Source organism: Maylandia zebra, linkage group LG23 (genome assembly GCF_041146795.1).
Source record: "Maylandia zebra isolate NMK-2024a linkage group LG23, Mzebra_GT3a, whole genome shotgun sequence".
Taxonomy (NCBI): domain Eukaryota; kingdom Metazoa; phylum Chordata; class Actinopteri; order Cichliformes; family Cichlidae; genus Maylandia; species Maylandia zebra.
In genome coordinates this window covers 26,822,871-26,840,232 of record NC_135188.1, presented here as the reverse complement: position 1 = coordinate 26,840,232, position 17,362 = coordinate 26,822,871, and the positions used below count along the sequence as shown (strand labels likewise).

The 17,362-nt window shown below is 40.7% G+C and overlaps 2 protein-coding genes across 3 annotated transcripts; both read right to left on the bottom strand.

Annotated features, from left to right (window-relative positions):
* Positions 1-276: 276 nt before the first annotated feature.
* Positions 277-6,263, bottom strand: LOC143414998 (uncharacterized). Of its 2 annotated transcripts, XM_076880258.1 has the most exons (5): positions 3,636-3,871; positions 3,392-3,508; positions 2,868-3,260; positions 2,200-2,316; positions 277-1,690 (listed from the first exon to the last, which is right to left on the bottom strand). In XM_076880258.1, the coding sequence occupies exons 3-5, from the start codon at positions 3,243-3,245 to the stop codon at positions 614-616; spliced, it is 1,572 nt and encodes a 523-aa protein (XP_076736373.1). In that variant the 5' UTR covers positions 3,246-3,260; positions 3,392-3,508; positions 3,636-3,871; the 3' UTR covers positions 277-613. The 2 variants fall into 2 exon arrangements, with proteins under 2 accessions (XP_076736373.1, XP_076736372.1); XM_076880257.1 differs by lacking the exons at positions 3,392-3,508; positions 3,636-3,871 and adding an exon at positions 6,146-6,263.
* A 1,637-nt stretch (positions 6,264-7,900) lies between these two features.
* On the bottom strand, positions 7,901-17,252 carry bzw1a (basic leucine zipper and W2 domains 1a). The gene is made up of 12 exons (XM_004563322.6): positions 17,100-17,252; positions 14,685-14,758; positions 14,409-14,585; positions 14,228-14,322; positions 14,067-14,132; positions 12,513-12,648; positions 12,156-12,265; positions 11,896-12,066; positions 11,557-11,703; positions 10,472-10,610; positions 9,980-10,102; positions 7,901-8,542 (listed from the first exon to the last, which is right to left on the bottom strand). The coding sequence occupies exons 2-12, from the start codon at positions 14,746-14,748 to the stop codon at positions 8,511-8,513; spliced, it is 1,260 nt and encodes a 419-aa protein (XP_004563379.1). The 5' UTR covers positions 14,749-14,758; positions 17,100-17,252; the 3' UTR covers positions 7,901-8,510.
* Positions 17,253-17,362: the final 110 nt, after the last annotated feature.

Genomic DNA, 17,362 nt, shown 5'->3' with positions numbered 1-17,362 from the left:
CTGTACAAGCCTACCCCTCTCTTGTTTCACATGGTACTTAATGCTTAGTAGCAAAGTCCTTATGTAGACCGTATGTAGCTTCATGTTGTTTTTCAACAAGGAAGAGATCTCTACAGCTAATATCTCCCAAAACTAGGCAACTCACGACAAAACATTCTAGATGGATAAACAGCAAGCCAATGTGTGTCACTGCGGGGTATGCAGGTGTGTTGAGAGAACGTACTCAAAAGCAGACAAGGAGAGAGAGAGGACAATCAACTTAAAACAAAAGCGAGCCTTTATTCTGGCTGATGGCTGGAGTAAAAGAAAATAATGACAATGTGTACAGCAAATTTTGATGTGATCTGTCCCTCTAACGCTAAACACAAACCTTGTTTTCAACAGAAGTTAAAGATGTGGTCATTTTCAAAGAATTTTAAACAATAAAGAGTCCTTGTGAAATCTGACCTAACATACAACTAAACCATCAGAAAATTAAATTTGTGACTGCTTGTTATACGGCTGAATATATCAAATGCTTCAATGACAAAATGAAACAAGACAGAATTTATGAACTCAAGGATAATCATACAAATAAAAATTACAGCTCTAACCATTAGTACACTCATCAAGTTCAAATGATGTCCATTTCAAAGTAATTGCTGGAAAGGACATTGTCGAACTCTGTGCGAAATTCAGGATAAGAACTGTAAGTGCATGGCACTTCAAGGGTAGCTCCACAGGTGTGAGCAACAGGCCTTCTGTTGAGCCCAGTTTCAGCATTAAAACACACCAAAATTTTGTCAACACATATCACAGAAGATCCTGTGCAGAAGCGCAGGATTTTTTCAGCTTTGGTTTCATCAGCGTTTTTAACATAACGCTGAAGATGGTTAAACGTTGTTTGTTCTCCGTGAGACAGCATGATTTTTGTTGCTTCAAATAGCTGCACTAGTCTTTTGCCTGTGGCCTTCTTTGTCTCATACAGAGATAACACACTTTCCTTGTCTGCCAGTTTCAGCTGCAGATGTGCCATGGGTGTGGAGAAGCAATCCATTATATACTTTGGCTCTTGGAGAATGGCCTTATGAGCCATTGTTTCAATGGCAGGCTGCATGTTGTTCTTAGGTGGTAGGAAGTGGGAACCCATCCTTGTAAAAAGGTCAAGCAGGTCCTCTTCATCATTTTCATCCATTGTGCCTTGGAGAGCCTTCTCAACAGCTGATCTCTCAACAGGAGGCAGATAGTTGAGAAACGATGCAATCAGAATGTCTACATCAACTGAGTCCATTCCGTGGATGCAAGCTAAAATGAAAGCCCTTGACAGCCTCACTGGAAAGACACCATGGTCTAGTAAGCCTTTCACCCATATCTGCCCAACTGCTTGCCATTCAGCCTCACTAAAGTCTGGCCTCAGCCTTGGAACTCGTTCATTTTCACCTTCACACTGTTCCAAAAATTGCTCCCAAAATGCAGTGTAAACCTCCCTTGACACCCCAGCATCATCAACAGCATTTTCATTTACAAAGTTCATCTTTAAAGTCACATTCAGAATGCGACTGTCCATAAATACAGCCAAAAGATCATCAACAACTTTTATTCTGCGAATTGATACATGTAGGGGGCTCTGTGGGTCTCCTGAATTTGATGGGGAAAGTTGGTTGCTTGAATCTAAACGCAAACCTTGTGCGATGAAATTCAGTCCATGGTCCTGAGTAAAAGACAAAACATGCACATTCCATAAGAAATGCAATTGAATTGTACAGATTACACAATATCAATGTTCTGAAAAAGTTTGAAATTTATTTGTCTAATTTTAGTGGGCTGTACATTCCCAAACCATGGTTGCACTGACAATTTATATATAACATTAACATTGTGGCCTGATGGATGTCCTTGTATGCCTCACAGAAAATTATACAAGTGTTCTTTACATGTATGAGAAGACTCACTTATGTGCAAAATAGGTAGAGAACACAATAGTGACACCAAAACAATGTCTCACTGCTGTGTTATGTAAATAATTTGATTTCAAGACTAAATTTCCTGTTTAATCTTATGTTAATGTAAAACACTGGAATTGTCTCTCAACTGACAATATCCTTTTAATTCAAATAGACCCACAAACTGCCATATCCTCAGAAAATAGCATGACATTTTTGGCATCTCTACAGTATGTAAAGGTAGGTGTTTATGGTTGCCTGAATTGATCCATCTTACCTGTGCAATCTGGGGTGCTTCCTCTTGTATTGACTGCATATGGGGTGTGGGCAAGCCATTAGCTGAAGACAATGGTAGCAGGAAACCATCCATAGGTAATCCATTTGTGTCGGCATTCTGAGAAGGAAGTATTGCATTAATTGACAACAGACACCTTAACCCTTCAAGATTAGAAGACTCTTCTTCAATCTTCTACCTTGGCCTATTCTAAGTCATGAATGTTCTTAAAAAGTCTGCAAAATATGTCAATAGGTATTAAGAAATAGAACAAAAATACACCACTTTATTTTCAGCCTACATGTCTCACTTACAAGAGTAAAAAGACATATTACAGTGGAATCCCACAGGTTTTTATCAGATCTTGATGTACTTATTGCTACTTAAAATGTTGTATTACTGCTGCAAAAAAATCAAGTTTTAAACAAACAAGAGATGAATTCTGATTAATAGAAATCGAGCAATTCTTTCACAGTACTGTAAGTTATTTCTTTTAAGATCCAAAAGAATATTACAGAAAATAACACACATGCTTAAATTTTGTCCAAGCAGGAATGCATGATCAGCTTTTTTAAAATCAGAACTATGCAAGTTACTGAATTTGATTATTAATAAATTTCCATATTTTGTCACACTTGAACCATATCAACCACAACTGTCCATGGTCTTACCTGTCTGAGATCCTCACTGTTGACATAATTCAGGGTTATCACGACTGTGTCATCACCATCTGCTCTGACAAGATCCTCTTCAGGATTCCATACAACCGTATCCGCTTCGTCTATGTGTGGAAAACGACATTCCAAATCTTCTGGAAGTTTGGCCCAGGACTCTAGTTTGAAGGATTTGTTAGGAACTATACTGGTCAGATCAATAATTTCAGAGCAGTGGTCAGGGAAATCATGATCACTTGAGTCAGTCTGCTGCCGCTGTCCCACGACAGTGTTTTTAATGTCTGTTGGGGTTGAATGCATATGATGGGATTTTCCTGGACTTTGTGTTGTCACTGCCTCACAGAGTGATTTCAGTTTTTTTGGATTGGGTTCCATCTGGAAATTGTGAATCTGTGAACCAGAAAACAAACACAAGACACAAACGAAAATAATTCAATTATTTTTTCAGCAGCCAGTCATTTTGTACATGTTAATGAATACAAAGCTGGAAGTCTTTCACAGATGTATTAAATGTACCTTACCACACAAGTCAACAACAAATTCCTGGAATAATTTCATCCTTCAGAAGTGCAAATATTCGTAGATGTACATAAAGCACTTGAATAAGACAACTCTTTATTGCAGTTGCACAGTCAAACCTAGTACAATAGTACAACAAAATTAGAAAATGTCGCATGTTACCACCGAGCACTACTAAACACAACAAAATACAGTAACTTTAAAGTGATCATTATTTTTAATAATAACTTTCTTATTTTAACAAACCTGTTTGCCAGTGTCACTGTCAGATGAATCCCCATGTTCAAGTAGATCTGGGACAAAATCATCTGTCTCACTGTCAAATCCAAGTAATGTCACCGGTGAATCTTCTTCAGTTATGCTGACAGAAAAATCCTCTTCAGATGAGGACTGAACTGTTAACAGTGTTTCATCTTTCGTGCAAATGTAAAATCTCAGGAGCTTCAATTTGGTTTGTTCATAAAGTTTGCCAACAGTGTCATCTAAAGCAATCGGATTTTTTTTTAAATCACTGATTTCAATGACAAAGTCTTCAACTCTCCCTTTTGGCGAGTACCCATCTGGAAAAAACAGGTCCTTTCCCATTTCCAAAATCTTAGCTACAGTTGTAGTTTTTTCCACAGTTGCATGTCTTGTTCCTCCACCATTTCTGGTTCTCACTTGACGGTATTCATTACTGCTTAAATGAAGCCATCCGATTTCTATTTTTCTGCAGGTCTTCTCTGCTGCAGTATTTCTCTGTCTTGCCATCCCTTCACTTTGCTTTTGGAACACACCTGATGAACCACACAGCACTCCTTTGGTTTTTGATCTTACTTTCCGTTAGGGCTGCTCAATTAATCGAATTTTAATCACGATTACGATCTGGGCTTTCAACGATCATTAAAAATGACTGAGCCGATTATTAGCCCCTCCCTCATTTATCCGCGACACCTTAAAGGCCGGTCCGTGAAAATATTGTCGGGCATAAACCGGTCCGTGGCGCAAAAAAGGTTGGAGACCGCTGATTAAGAGGACCCGAGGGAAGCTCTGAAAGCTAAGCAGAAGTTATTTGGAGAGTGACTGCCGTTGGTTGAAAAGAGTTAAAAAAAAAAAAAAAAACTTCAGTGGTGTTGCACACTATTTTATTTTTTTTTTTTAAAGTCATTGTTAACCCTTTAAAGCCGGTCAGAGCAGCACGCTCCGTTTTGCGTAACTATTTTTAAATCCCTGTAGAACCTGAACCGTGTAAGCTAGCGCAATAATTTGTTTTGCATATGAAACCGGAGGAGTTGTACTTACATCTTATGCCATCAGCTTGTCCTCGGTCACGGTTTCGTTCCACATATAGCTTTGCAAAAACTGCATAAAAAGCGCTTGCAGGAACAAAAACATAATATTCCAGAAACACGCTTTGCCGTTCCTATCAGCTGTTCGTAACACTTCCCAAAGTGAAATGATGCACATGCTGTTTTCTTTGCAAATTTGCATCATAGGATTGTTTTTTGTTTTTCCTGCAGTATATAAAAATTGCTGTATCTCCAAAATAAAACTATGAAGACACTCAAAATAAATTTCCTGTGGTGGGAAACTATTTTTTGCAACTTTATTGTATTTAAAGTTTTGAGGGATAAACCTCTTAAACTTCTCCAAGTAGAAATATATGTAAAGAAAACAAAAGCGATTTTCAATTTTTTTTGTAGTTTATTGCACTTTTTTGCAATTTATGTAATTACTATGCACTTAATGCATACATATTATTAAAATATGGGCTATAACAGTTGTATTGATGTATAGCAACTTGAAATGCTCCCACAAATGGCACTACAGCATGTAAAAAAATAATATAAGCTCTGGTGGACTTGGTTCTATGGTAGGTCTTAAAGGGTTAAATAAATATCGTCAAATAATCGTGATCTCAATTTCAGTGAAAATAATCGTTATTAATCTTTCTGGGTCACAAAATTTTTTTAAACACATTTCAGGGGAGAACGTGGGTGTATAAACTTGAAATATCTTCTCGGTTTATCAAGATATCGCATATTTGCAAAAGTGCTTCGACGTTTTCCTTGATGTCTGTTACCCACCAGCTCGATAGGTAGCCGAGAGCTCAAGGGTCACTAAAGCCGCCAAGAACGGCACAACTCGCGGCATATTATTTTCAGATCACCGCGGACTTTAGCTACTCAGGCTAAACTTAATATATAAAACACTTAGACAACCTAAAAATGTTAATGTTTGGCTTTTTTCAGTGTTTCATTTGTTCGTGAGTAAAACGGTTTGGCTGAGATTAAAGTTATTAGATTAAATTCGATAAAATAAAACTTTATTAATCCCCCGGGTGGGTTCCACATTGGTTTTACAGCGCTTAATCAACGTCACACAGAAAACTGATTAAACAGAAGTGCGAGATGGTCGAGAATTTACTCCAGTGTCGTCTTATATTTTAGATAGAAAGGAGCAGACGGACGAGCTTATTACACTCCACCGAGACAGCGGTGACGCTAATCAGAAGGCCAGACCGTCCAATTTCCCCAGCCGTTCTGAGAACCCGGCCCACGTAGACCACGAAGCCCGAGTCCTCGGGAGGATGCAGCCCATGAATTTGGACACGATTTGAAATTTCAAAACATATGTGCACTTAACGAGTTATGTTTAATGAACCTGAACATATTTACAAGAATTAACATTAAAGGCCTGCATATACGACCTCGGTTTTTCAACAAGTTACTCGCCTTTTGAACCGCGGTGTTTAATGCTTTGTTGTTTATACGTACTTTGTCTTGTTGCATGTGCATGATGTAGTCGTGTGGGACCTCTCTTGACCGCAAGAAATGATCTAAATCCTCCTCCATGTCCGCACCGTATGGAGCCCCGTACCGTAGCACCGCACCCTTCAACTGAAACGCTATCAAAAAGGAGCGGGATCTTTTGCGAGATCTCGCAATACTTTTGCGAGCGCTCGCAATACTTTTGCGAGATCTCGCAAAAGTCCGTCTTAATTTTTTTTTTCCCTCCCTAATTTTTTTTTCTCCCATGTCCCCTGGGGGGCTCCGTAGGATTCTGCTAATTATCTAAGTAGCTGAAAAACTGATAGCTGATCAGTTTCACTTATTTAAACAGCGATTGTACTTTTTAACACCAAAAATGGAGTTTAGTCTTCAAGCCAATCATTCCATTCTTTGATCATTTTTACAGAAAAGGTAAAAGCATTTGAAACTGTTATGACACTGTATATTGTTCTCCAAAACAGATAATGGTAATTTTTCCTCTGTGTATTTCAGCAAACTGTATATGGTTCAGGAGCTCAAAAAATAACTTCAACCATATTTAAGTGCGTACCCACAGGTGTTCCTCAAGGTTCAATCCTAGGTCCTCTTGTTTTCTTTGTATATTAATGAGTTTCCATCTGCTTGCTCTGGAGCTAATATGTGTATGCAGATGATGTAATAGTGAAACTGCTGCTAAACAAGCGTTACGTCTGAATCATTCTCCTTTTCATTTAAATGCATCTAAGACAGCGTGCATCTTTTACCAAATCAAGTGGAAAAACCAAAATCAGGATGTTCTGAGTCAAATGTTTAGATATCAACTCTTAATTAAACTTTAAGTCCCAAATTAAAAAAAAAAAAAAGATTTGTAATATAGTTTAATATTGACAACTTAAATATATATGAAATACGTTCATACAGCTTAAGTTACATACATTTTGTCCTCCATATTATTTTAGTATTATTTTGTTCAGCTCAGTTCCTTTACTCTTCATATAATAGATGCATTAAAAACCCATATCATGAGTTTAGTGCATTTATCAAATACATGAATTTGCATCTTTAATTAAATCAATTATGAAACAATATAGCTCCTCATTGATTTAGTTCATTACCACCAGGATAAAAAGAGACCAAATTACACATTTGAATAGAGAGGGCTATATTATTCCTTTAAAGGATGTCTGGTCTTAATGCATTTTCTGTAAAGGCTGTGCAACAGTGGAAGATCACACCCATTAGTTTCAAAGATCAGAACACATTTTCAATGAAAACTGAAGACTGTTGAATGATAATGTCAGTACTGAGCTAAGTTTTACTTTAGCCAGTATGTCCCTTCTCCTTATATAAAATTGATGCGTTCTGATTCTAGTGTTCTTTCAAGACCCAAACTGGGACTACAGCTGAAAATTAGCTCATGGCCAACTCTGGTGCATTTTCAACTAATTTTATTAACATTTCCCAGTTTTAAAATTAAATGTGTAAACTTATTTACATTGAAACAGGAATCTCACCCCTTTGGCCCACTTAAGATCAGAATGTGCTTTCTTTGCACAGTTAAGCCTCAGACATGTCTATAGACTGGTCAGCAACCCCTTTAAAGCGTGAAATGCTTTAAACTTTATTCCAAATTCTAGTTTGCGTTCCCTAGGTGGTCACAGTTGTCCCTAGTGACCTGCCATGGTTCACCATTTGTAGCTTCATAGTCCTAGAGACCAAAGTTACAATTACTGAAGTAAAATGAAAACAAAGCACAGGAAGAACAGTTTCAATAATCTTTATTTCATAAAAAAGTCAAATCGGCTTATCAGATTAAAGAAAGTAGAAACCAATAATAATCGTTAGCTGGCGAGGCATTTTACAGGGGGGCGTGTCTTCTGACAAACTGACCGGAGTGACCTCGACAGGCAGTACAAGTTTACCCAAAAAGTCAAGAAGGCGAAGTTTAAGACCGAACAGGAGCCAAAACAATGAGCCGAGTCAATTTTAAAAAGAAAAAATAAAGAGGGGGAGAAAGAAAAGACTTTGGCTGTAGTCGCATGAAGATGAACCTCAGACTTATGAGCAGCAGCCACTGAAAATCAAACACGTTTTCATAATCCAAATTACATCAAAATGACCAAAAAAGGGAAGAGAAGGGGAGAATTTGTCATTTTCTGCTCCCACTGCCCTCCATACTGCGAGTTAAGGACCCGTTTTATTTGGACAAACTAAGCGTTTGGTAGTGGTGGAGGATTGTTTGCATTTGTGGATAAATAAACCGTAACAGGATGTAGAAGGAGGGAAAAGGGCAAAGACATTCTACTGCTCCTGCTCCTACTTTTTAAAAGAAAAACAAAAGAAAAACAAAGCTCGTCTGGCAATTGAGGTTTTAGTCCGCCTCCTCTTCCTCCGATTCCGACTCTGCCGAGAGAAAACACAAGAGGACGAATCAGTCAAGACGCTGATCACTTTACAACATCTTGTGAATGAGTAAAACGATGATTTGATTGTGATTGTCTTTAAAGTATTTAAGACCTTTTTCTCATGACTGTACAGTCATTTAAAGACTGAGACCTTTCCCAACTACCTGGTTGCCTCCAGCACCCTGTGCATGTGAAGAACTCGCCACTAAAAACCAAACAACATGCAGTCATCCTTTGCTCCAGTGAATACATCAGGACTAAACGCTGATCTGGTTTCAGATGATTTCAAACAAGAAAAATACTCACTCTCCCAGGATTAGAGACTGTTTGTGACGCCTGGCAACCATCAGTCACTAGAGAAACTTTTATTCTGGCCAGTTTGTTAGTGCTGGGTAAAAATCAGTAACAAAAAGGCTGCATGGAAACCCCTTGATTGGTGACAATTTGTCTCAATTGCACAGACAAAACCTGCAAACTAGGAGCAACTGAGACAAAATACTTGCAAACCACTCACCAAGTGGGTGTGAAACTTTTGACATAAGCCAGAATTGGAGAAATTGAACTTGTACCTCAACTCTGCAAATATATTGCAAAAAAGAAGCAACCGATGACTTTAGAGGAACTTTTTTGGACTTATTTCAAGTTTCCCTGACACTCAGGAATAGTTTGCATCTTCCAAGCAAAGTACTTGTAACCAGGTTTTTGGTTCAGCCCCCTCTTGTGATCAATTTCGCCAAACAACAGCTAGTTTGGAAATGAACATTTTCCCTGGTGATTGTCGTTTGCAAGATTGCCACTTACTCTAGGGCCATTTATAGAGGCATTTTGCATTATACTTTGGCTAAAGCTACAGCTTCGAGTTTTATAACAAACATCCTGATACACTAGCACAGATGGCCAGCCAGATTATTATTATAATAATAATTATATCGCGCTTTTCAATGCCACTATTCATTCATTGTCTCACTCACACTGGTGGAGGCAAGCTACGGTTGTAGCCACAGCTGGTGCTCGACTTCCCATTACATGGCCACACCACAGAGCATTTGTGGTGCTTCAACCAGTTGTGGACCGATCGAGCTGTTACCTGACATGCCAGCATCAATTACCATGTGGGTAGTAGTCATGTGACTGTAAAACATCTCAAGCATTTCATATTGACCTGTGATTGAGTCAGCTAACAAGCTAAAACAAAGCTTTAGCAAATTCATATATAGTATAAACTCCTTCGTTGTCATAAATACACTCAGGTACATGTCTATACATGCCTTTAATCATACAACGTGACAGGTGCATGTCTAACTGGCCTGTTCAATGCAGAGCTCCTTTAACCTTTTAGTGGCCTTTCAGGTTTTGAGCATATGCCATCAGCTCTGAACACAGCTCCTCAAAACACACAAAACCCAGGAAGTGCAGGTTATTTCTCCATCTTTACCTTCCTCAGCATTCTTCAGCCACTCCACAAATTTTTTCATCTGCTCGAGGAAAACGCTCTTCCCCTTGGCAAGGTGGGCTTCAGTGTACCACTTCAGTATGGCCTCTTCACTCAATACATCCGCTGAAAGAGAAAACAGGACTGTGAGGAGGGCGGGCACATTAAACTTCCACCAGGAGAGCCTGAAACCTTTGTAAAGATTCAAAGAAACAATTTACTGATGCTTGGTGAGAGTTTCTCTATTAAAAACAATCTGGACTTCTGGGGGAAATCTAAGACCAATCAAAGCTGAAGCTGTGTGTAAAAAGGACAATGCCAAGCCAGACTTTCTAGTGTTTGGGTAGCAAAAAAAAAAGAAAAAAAAAGACACCAAGCACATTCAAGAAACAGCTTTTTAAAGTCAGGAAATGGGAAAAATGACCTTTCATAAACCTAAAAGACAACAAGACAAGCTGTCACAGCCAAGCTTTTTCCTCCTGCTGTAGCACCAACCTTTATAGAGGAGCACCACGATCTTCTGAAAGGCCTTCATGAAGTGGATGTTGTCGTAGCAGTACTCCTGGATCTTCAGCAGCAGGCTGAGCTCAGACAGACCCTGGGAGGTGAAGGCTTTCAGCAGAGGGCTGTATTGCTGTGGAGAAAGAAGCCGCTAAATTAGAGCATGTAAAGCTGCAGGGAGCAATACTGTGGTACACGTGGAGCCGTTTCCTTTCACCAACCAACAGTCTGGGACAGATTGATTGATGTACACGAGCTTTAACAGCTTCTCATGCAGCTTTGTGATTTTCTTCCTTAAAGGTTTTCAGGTCGGTCAAACAGACCAATCACATTTATCCATCTAACTCTGAGTTTCAATAGCAACCAAGATACTTGTAGACTTCCTGTTGGGTTTAGAAGGCACAAAGATGCCTTTTCAACTTGGGATATTACACGAGGCCACTGAATTTCATGCAAGCAGATTAAAATCAAGTGCTGGGGCTCCTTTATTGAAATACTGTAGGTGGCGCCATAGACCCAATAAATACTACAAAACCTGCCTCTTGACTTTAAAATGCCAGCCTTCCAAAATGGGGTTTAGGGCATGTTTCCACTGAGATACATGTGTAACATCCCAAGATGGACAAAATGAATCAAATTTCACAGGTTAGTTTTGTAGGTGATGCTATTGAGGTGTTTTGCACCCCCACATGTGTTAGCCCCATAATAAAGTCTTCATTAGTCTTGAAGTTCATGGGTTTGAGGATGTTTAGACACTTGAAAAGAGAACATTTACTGGCAATAATAAATAGACGCTGTAATTTGGGGATTTATTGCAGTGAGATTGTTGCTACTGCTGGACTAGAGGCACAATGAACTAAACGGGAGGCTTTTATTTTGCAAATCTGCCACCAACTTGAAAATCCTGTTCAATTCAAATATTCCAAGGCTTTTACTTTGAAGTAAGACATAGCTGTGGTTGCGGGATAAGCCTTCAGCCGTAGAGTCGCGTTTCCTGCACAGGTTCATTAATTAATAATGATGAATTAATCCCTTTAAGCGCTTTAATCACAGCTGTGCTCCTCGGCCCTGCTGCGTACCTTCAAGTGTTTGATGGCTTGTTCGGTCACGAGCTCTTCCTTCTTGTTCCATTCCACGGAGCTCATCACACTAGTCCAGATGATGCTGATCATGGCCTGCTCAGAGAGGTTGGCCTTCTTCATCTCCTCCCTAGTGAAGGCGATAATCTGAAGGAGGGAAGGCAGCGAGGTTAATCACACACGTCAGTCACTAATGAAGCACACATCTGTTTCTGTGCTTTTTCATTCAGAGAAACTGAGTGGAGCAAAAACAGAAGTGTTAAAAACCTGTTGTTCAGAGCTCAGTGTATATCTTTTATGATAAATTAGGCATTTAAATAAGTCAGCCTGTGGCCTCACCTCCTTCAGAGGGTCACCTCGGGACATCTGCTCCTGGAGCTCCTTCTGCAGCTCCTTGCGGGCGCCGATGGATTGCTGGTTGCGGGCGAAGTCAGACAGCTCCTTCAGCCCGGCGTCGGTGAAGTACTTCGAAAAATGCTCGCAGCTCCGTTTGTTGGCCGGAAAGAGTTCCTGAGGAGGAGAAGGATGTTCACACACCAGTGAGACACTGGCAGCAGGAATGGGTCGACACGTGGCCCCTGACTTGTGTTTTTGCTTACCATCAGCCTGTTGTCCATGCCAACTTTGCGAAGACTGCCAGCAACAGAGTTGATGTCCTTCTCGTTGATCCATGACTTGAACAGCTTGACAGCGAAGGCTGCAGAAACGCCTGGACAGAGATGACACAGGTCAGAGCTTCTTCTGAACACAAAACCAACTCCTTTTTTAAATTAATTTGACTGCCCTAATTAATGTTAAGCTTCCCAGGGAAGCTGTTGCACACAAGAACCACAGAAAGTGTCAGTGTTGCAGGACGAAACCACCAAACTGCTGCTGTCACTGATACCCGACCAGCTTTCTGACCGTTTCTGAGCCATGCATCTCTGCAAACCCAGACTTAAGACGTTTGTCCTTACCTTCTTTGACGAGGTTCTCGTTGAAGAGACTGTTCAGGATGGAGGCTGATATGCTGCCGTTGGCCAGCAGGATGCCGGTCAGCATGGCGAGCTTGTTGCGCTCAGACTCAGTAAACCCCTTTAGAAACAGCAGTAACTACAAAGAGAACGCAGACAAGTTTAATGCATGTTTAAGCTTGAAAAACAAAAACTGTGGGCATACTTACATCCCTAGAGATGTTAAAACTCCCTTCCACTAAAGAAATTTCTTTCCAGACATGTTGAGAATAACCTTTTAAGCAAATCAAATCCAGGGTTACCACACATTAAAAGTTTGTATTTTGAGCTTCTGTGGACAGTCAAGAGTTTTAAAATGTTTGTATCAGCAATAAACTAGTGTAACTTCATGGGGCTGCTGTGACACCACGCCTGGGATCACTGCAATGCCCTTAACATCATTGAAAAGTGCACAGTTGTTTCCAAATCCCATTAGATTTTATCAATTGTGCAAACCGTTCAAGAGTTGCGATAAAAAGGCCCAACTTATCCCCAGCAACAGGTGGGTCGTTTCCCACAGAGCTGCTCGCATTTGCGGAAATGTAAGGGCACGTGAAGAAAAAGCACCTCCTGTGGTGTGAAAGAAAACAACGCACACCATGCAGCAATTAATTTCTTATCCCATCAGTGGACATCAGCTCCATCTTTGACTGCAGTCTTTGTGCTTATGGCACCAGTTTTCTACAGCAGGACTTAAACTCCATGTATGGTGTCACACACCCATCCTACGCTTCCTAGTACTGTGCTTACAAGCATAAAATAAGCACCACATAATGATCCAGCGGCACAAAGTCCTTGACTACACTGACAGACCCGACAGCCAAGCAGTCGTTCCCATTTCAGCTCTTTGAAGTGGTGCACTGCAACGCAAATTCAGGCTTGTGGATGTCACTCAGACACGAGCAGACAAAGTATAATCAAGGCCCAACCCCCCAATTACTGGCAGTCAAAAACACCTCAAACAGCCCGACCACTCAAAGGTATGATCTGGTGCTGCAGTTGTACTTTCAAAGATCATGGCTGCTGAAACTGCTAGCATCCAAGATGGTGCAGCTGGGAGTTTGTCCAACCACAGGAACAGAGGTTCATGAGAGCTGACCAACTACAAGGGCCGCAACAGCAGCGAACAGACTGCACTAAAGTTGGAGCACATTAAAAGAACAGGGATAGCAGAGGCTCAGCCTTCAAAATAAGAGCATGAAAAATATCAGTTAATCAATTTTGACTTTAGTCTTGTTTAGTCGGCTTGTGGGAAACTCAAAAGTCCGCAATTAAAACTTTTAACACCAATGAAATTTTATTTTTAGATTAAGAAATTCAGAAACTTTTAAAACATCTACAGTACATTATGTACTTCGTCTGCTGCATAGTGCCTTGCTTTGGGGGAAAAAAGTTTGTTATCTTGAAAACAAACGAAGGGAACTGCAATCAACAGCTGGCAACCTCTGCCTCAAACCGTTCCAACCAGCTAAGCCCAGTTTGAACTTATCCCCTTATCAGGATCCAGTTATTGCTCACCTTCTTGATCTCCTCTTCGAAACCCTTCTCCAGGTACTTGTAACGCCTGATCAGCTTGTTAAAAACCTGTTTATGAGTCAAAGAGAAGAAACGGCCTGTGAGCATTACCTGCTTGTTACGCGTGCTTCATTTTTAAAACGCATTCATTAACAGGGACCGACCTGAGCATATGCTTGCATTGTCTCCAGGTCTTCTTGTGCCGTGAAGAGGCAGTACTCTGTGCGGGTCATGTCATCAGAGAGAGTCCCTCCTGGGGCTGCAGACACACATAAAAAGGTAAATATATACATGTATTACACACATTTCTGCACACGAGTGACGACAAAACATGTCGCAACTCACCCAGCATCCCGCCAGCCACCAGGATGTCAAAGAGTGTCTCTGCATAGCGGCGGTAGTCAAGCTTGGCGCCAGAGGCATCGAGGAACTTTGCGACCGCTTCCAAATCAGTGCCAGTTTGATTCAAGCCTTGTACGATACTTTCTTGAAACTGAGTAGGGTCAAATCTCTCCTTTTCATCTGTGGGAAGACAACGACACACAAACGTTGATTCAGAAATGAAAGCAGAGTGTGGAACAGCAGGGCTGGGGATCAGTGGATCCAGGAATCAGCACTCACCTCTTTTCCTCGTTTTGAAACGCTGGCCTGTTAGCGTTGGCTTTTGCTGCTTTTGATTATTCATAAAAGACACTCTGAAAGAGACGAGAACACACAGAGTTAATGTTTAGCTGCACAGGCAACTCATCAACGGGCCCTGTAATTATGTTTTCTCCTCCCAGCACCTGGGCGTAAGCCGGGTTATCCACACGTCCTGTAACAATGGGCTGTGTAGAATGACTTTAGAGTCTGCTGGTAATTCAAAAAGCTGGTGGCACCGACCGGAGATGAAAAGTTTTTATTGTAAGAACTTAGTTTCAGTTTGTTTTCAATCAGTTTACTCTCTGGGAGTTTCCAGAGTTGGCTTATTCTTTTCAGTTTAGTTTTAACTTAAAACCTGTTCAGTTTCAGTCAGGCTTTTATTTCTCTCACTTTAAAGAGAGGATAAATTTCAAAAGTAATCATGAATATTTGAAGGACGCTGCGAGTCATACAGGAAGGCTCATGGAGTTAAATTATTATCAAAATGGTATTTTTGGAAATGCATTAGTTCCTATTTAACTAAAACACACTCCCCCTTTCATTTTAACAGGGTGTAAAAACCCTTAAAAGGTACAAACAATGAAAAGGCCCGACTCTTTGCCCGCGATGAGGTTCACTGTGAAAGTAACCAAAGTGTTATCACAGGACGAAATGTTCCCTTGCTATAGCAGTCAAAACAAAAAAAGTGCACACTCAGCAAAGAAAGAAAAACAAACCTAGTAGTGAAGCAACAATTTCTTCATTTTAATTTACTTAAATGTTTTAAAGTCTGAGTTCTTCAGCAACAAACCACAAAGGCCACAAATCATGCTTGTTAACCATGTCTTACTTCCAGACAATGATAAAAGTAACCACATTGTTCCTTTAATTCATGGATCCGTGTTGAAAAAGCAACACGCTGATAACAGTAACGATGAATAACACCCAGTTTTGATCTTTTTTTGAGCCACAAACACACAGTAGCCTTTACACACTAATAACCCACTGGTTTAGAATAATAATAATAATTCTGGGACATTTCAGCCAGCAGCATCTGTACATCCCTGAGAGAAACTGCAGTACTACACTGGCTGAAATGTTCCTTCACTGTGTGGGAATCAGTCAAACTGAGTTGATAGAGATAAGTAGAAAAAAGACCAGCTTCCAAGACTTCAGCTCAACATTTAGTCCCATCAGCTGACAAAACAGGGCAGTAAATGTCATCTTATTAACAGATAACAGCCAAGGGGCTGATATTTCTTGACGCTTTTCCCTTTCATGTCCAATTTCCCCCCTCCATTTCTACCAAAGAGTGTATACATGTTTGAGTATTTAAACCCATGACACCCCTTTTCTTTGCAGTGATGGCTTCATTTCCCTCCTAAATCCCAAACTCTCTTCTATCCAGGCTCAGGGTCCGTCAACAGCTGGATTAATGTCAAGGAAACTCACTGTGTAAGTTATTTTGCTGTAACTGAGACGTTCACGTGCCTCTTAAGATTAAACCAAGTAACGTGTATATCTGTAACCACTGCCTTCACAAACACAGAGAACGTTAGAAAGTATTTAACTCTAAGAGATGCGCATTTATCAGTTTTAAATGGCAGTGTAGTTAACCACTATCCGCGAGCATGCAGTTGTTTAGTTTTAGCTGTTCTGACTTCATTTATCTTACTCCAAGGAAAGCCTCCTTAATCTATTAAAAACAGCCTGACATAATACAGATTTAGTTCAAAGTAAATTAAATCCAGCACGGATGCTTTTCCTCCCCCCGGGCTTTGACTAGCTACTCACACAAAGGTGAAGGAGTACTCGGCAGACAAAAGACAATCTGCGGGGCTATAAAGGTGGATGCTGGGAGGTGGAAATAACCAGATGTATCAGCACGACACTGCTTAATTCAATCACAGTACACAGGTGTGACCTCAACGCGAGCACGTTCCACGGATATTTCCCACGGATAGCTTTCCGCTCGCGAGCAATGAGGGATTTTCTGAGCAGCTGGCTAACTGTGGATTAGCACAGGCTAACTCGAGGCCTCGCCATGCGCCGAGCAAGGTAGCCGGGCCCGCTAGCACGCTAACCACGTTTGATTACCGTTCAGCCTCGGCTCACGCACGCAAGAAAATTCACCGCATCAGCACCTCATCGACTATAAAACACAACCACCTGTCGAGCTGTCATGAAAAAAAAACCCATCCATAACAACAACAAAGCAGAGCCGCAATCTGCTCTGTAATGGAGCTAATGCTAAGTTAAAATTCGCCCTCCGGCGGCGCCCATGATGGCAACATTCCCAGGCCGAACAAAACCCAAAAAGCAAAATTTCCTGCCTTCAAACAGGCCACATCAGTACACGCAAGGAGAGGGCGGCGTGGGAACCGAGGCGAGGAGCCGGAAAATGAGAGTACTCACCGAAATTAATGCAGATAAAAAACGGTTGTGAAGCCGAGGAATGGAAGCAAAGTGTCGAGTATCTGAGCGGCCCAAACAAAAAGACCTTCCCGTCAGGACTTCCGCAGGCTCCGCCCGCTGCGCATGCGCTTTTTAAAGGGGATTTCCTTTGAACAAAAACGTTTAATTTACTGATACAGAAAGCTTTTTCTTTGTTTGTTTTGAAATACATTACAGTATATTTATGTAGCTAACCCTTGCGTGGTCTTCCTGTTTTTGTTACT

What these genes read in the sequence shown, in the direction of transcription:
- LOC143414998 (XM_076880257.1), bottom strand. Translation starts at nt 6,223, where the DNA reads ATGGAGGAGGATTTAGATCATTTCTTGCGGTCAAGAGAGGTCCCACAC. An exon ending in TGCACATGCAACAAGACAAA is followed by an intron (nt 3,261 to 6,145) that starts GTACGTATAAAC and finishes TCTGGTTCACAG; the next exon opens with ATTCACAATTTCCAGATGGA. An exon ending in AAGCACCCCAGATTGCACAG is followed by an intron (nt 1,691 to 2,199) that starts GTAAGATGGATC and finishes TCTTTTACTCAG; the next exon opens with GACCATGGACTGAATTTCAT.
- bzw1a (XM_004563322.6), bottom strand. Translation starts at nt 14,748, where the DNA reads ATGAATAATCAAAAGCAGCAAAAGCCAACGCTAACAGGCCAGCGTTTC. An exon ending in TTTCAAAACGAGGAAAAGAG is followed by an intron (nt 14,586 to 14,684) that starts GTGAGTGCTGAT and finishes GTCTTCCCACAG; the next exon opens with ATGAAAAGGAGAGATTTGAC. An exon ending in TCGAAGAGGAGATCAAGAAG is followed by an intron (nt 12,649 to 14,066) that starts GTGAGCAATAAC and finishes TTCTCTTTGTAG; the next exon opens with TTACTGCTGTTTCTAAAGGG.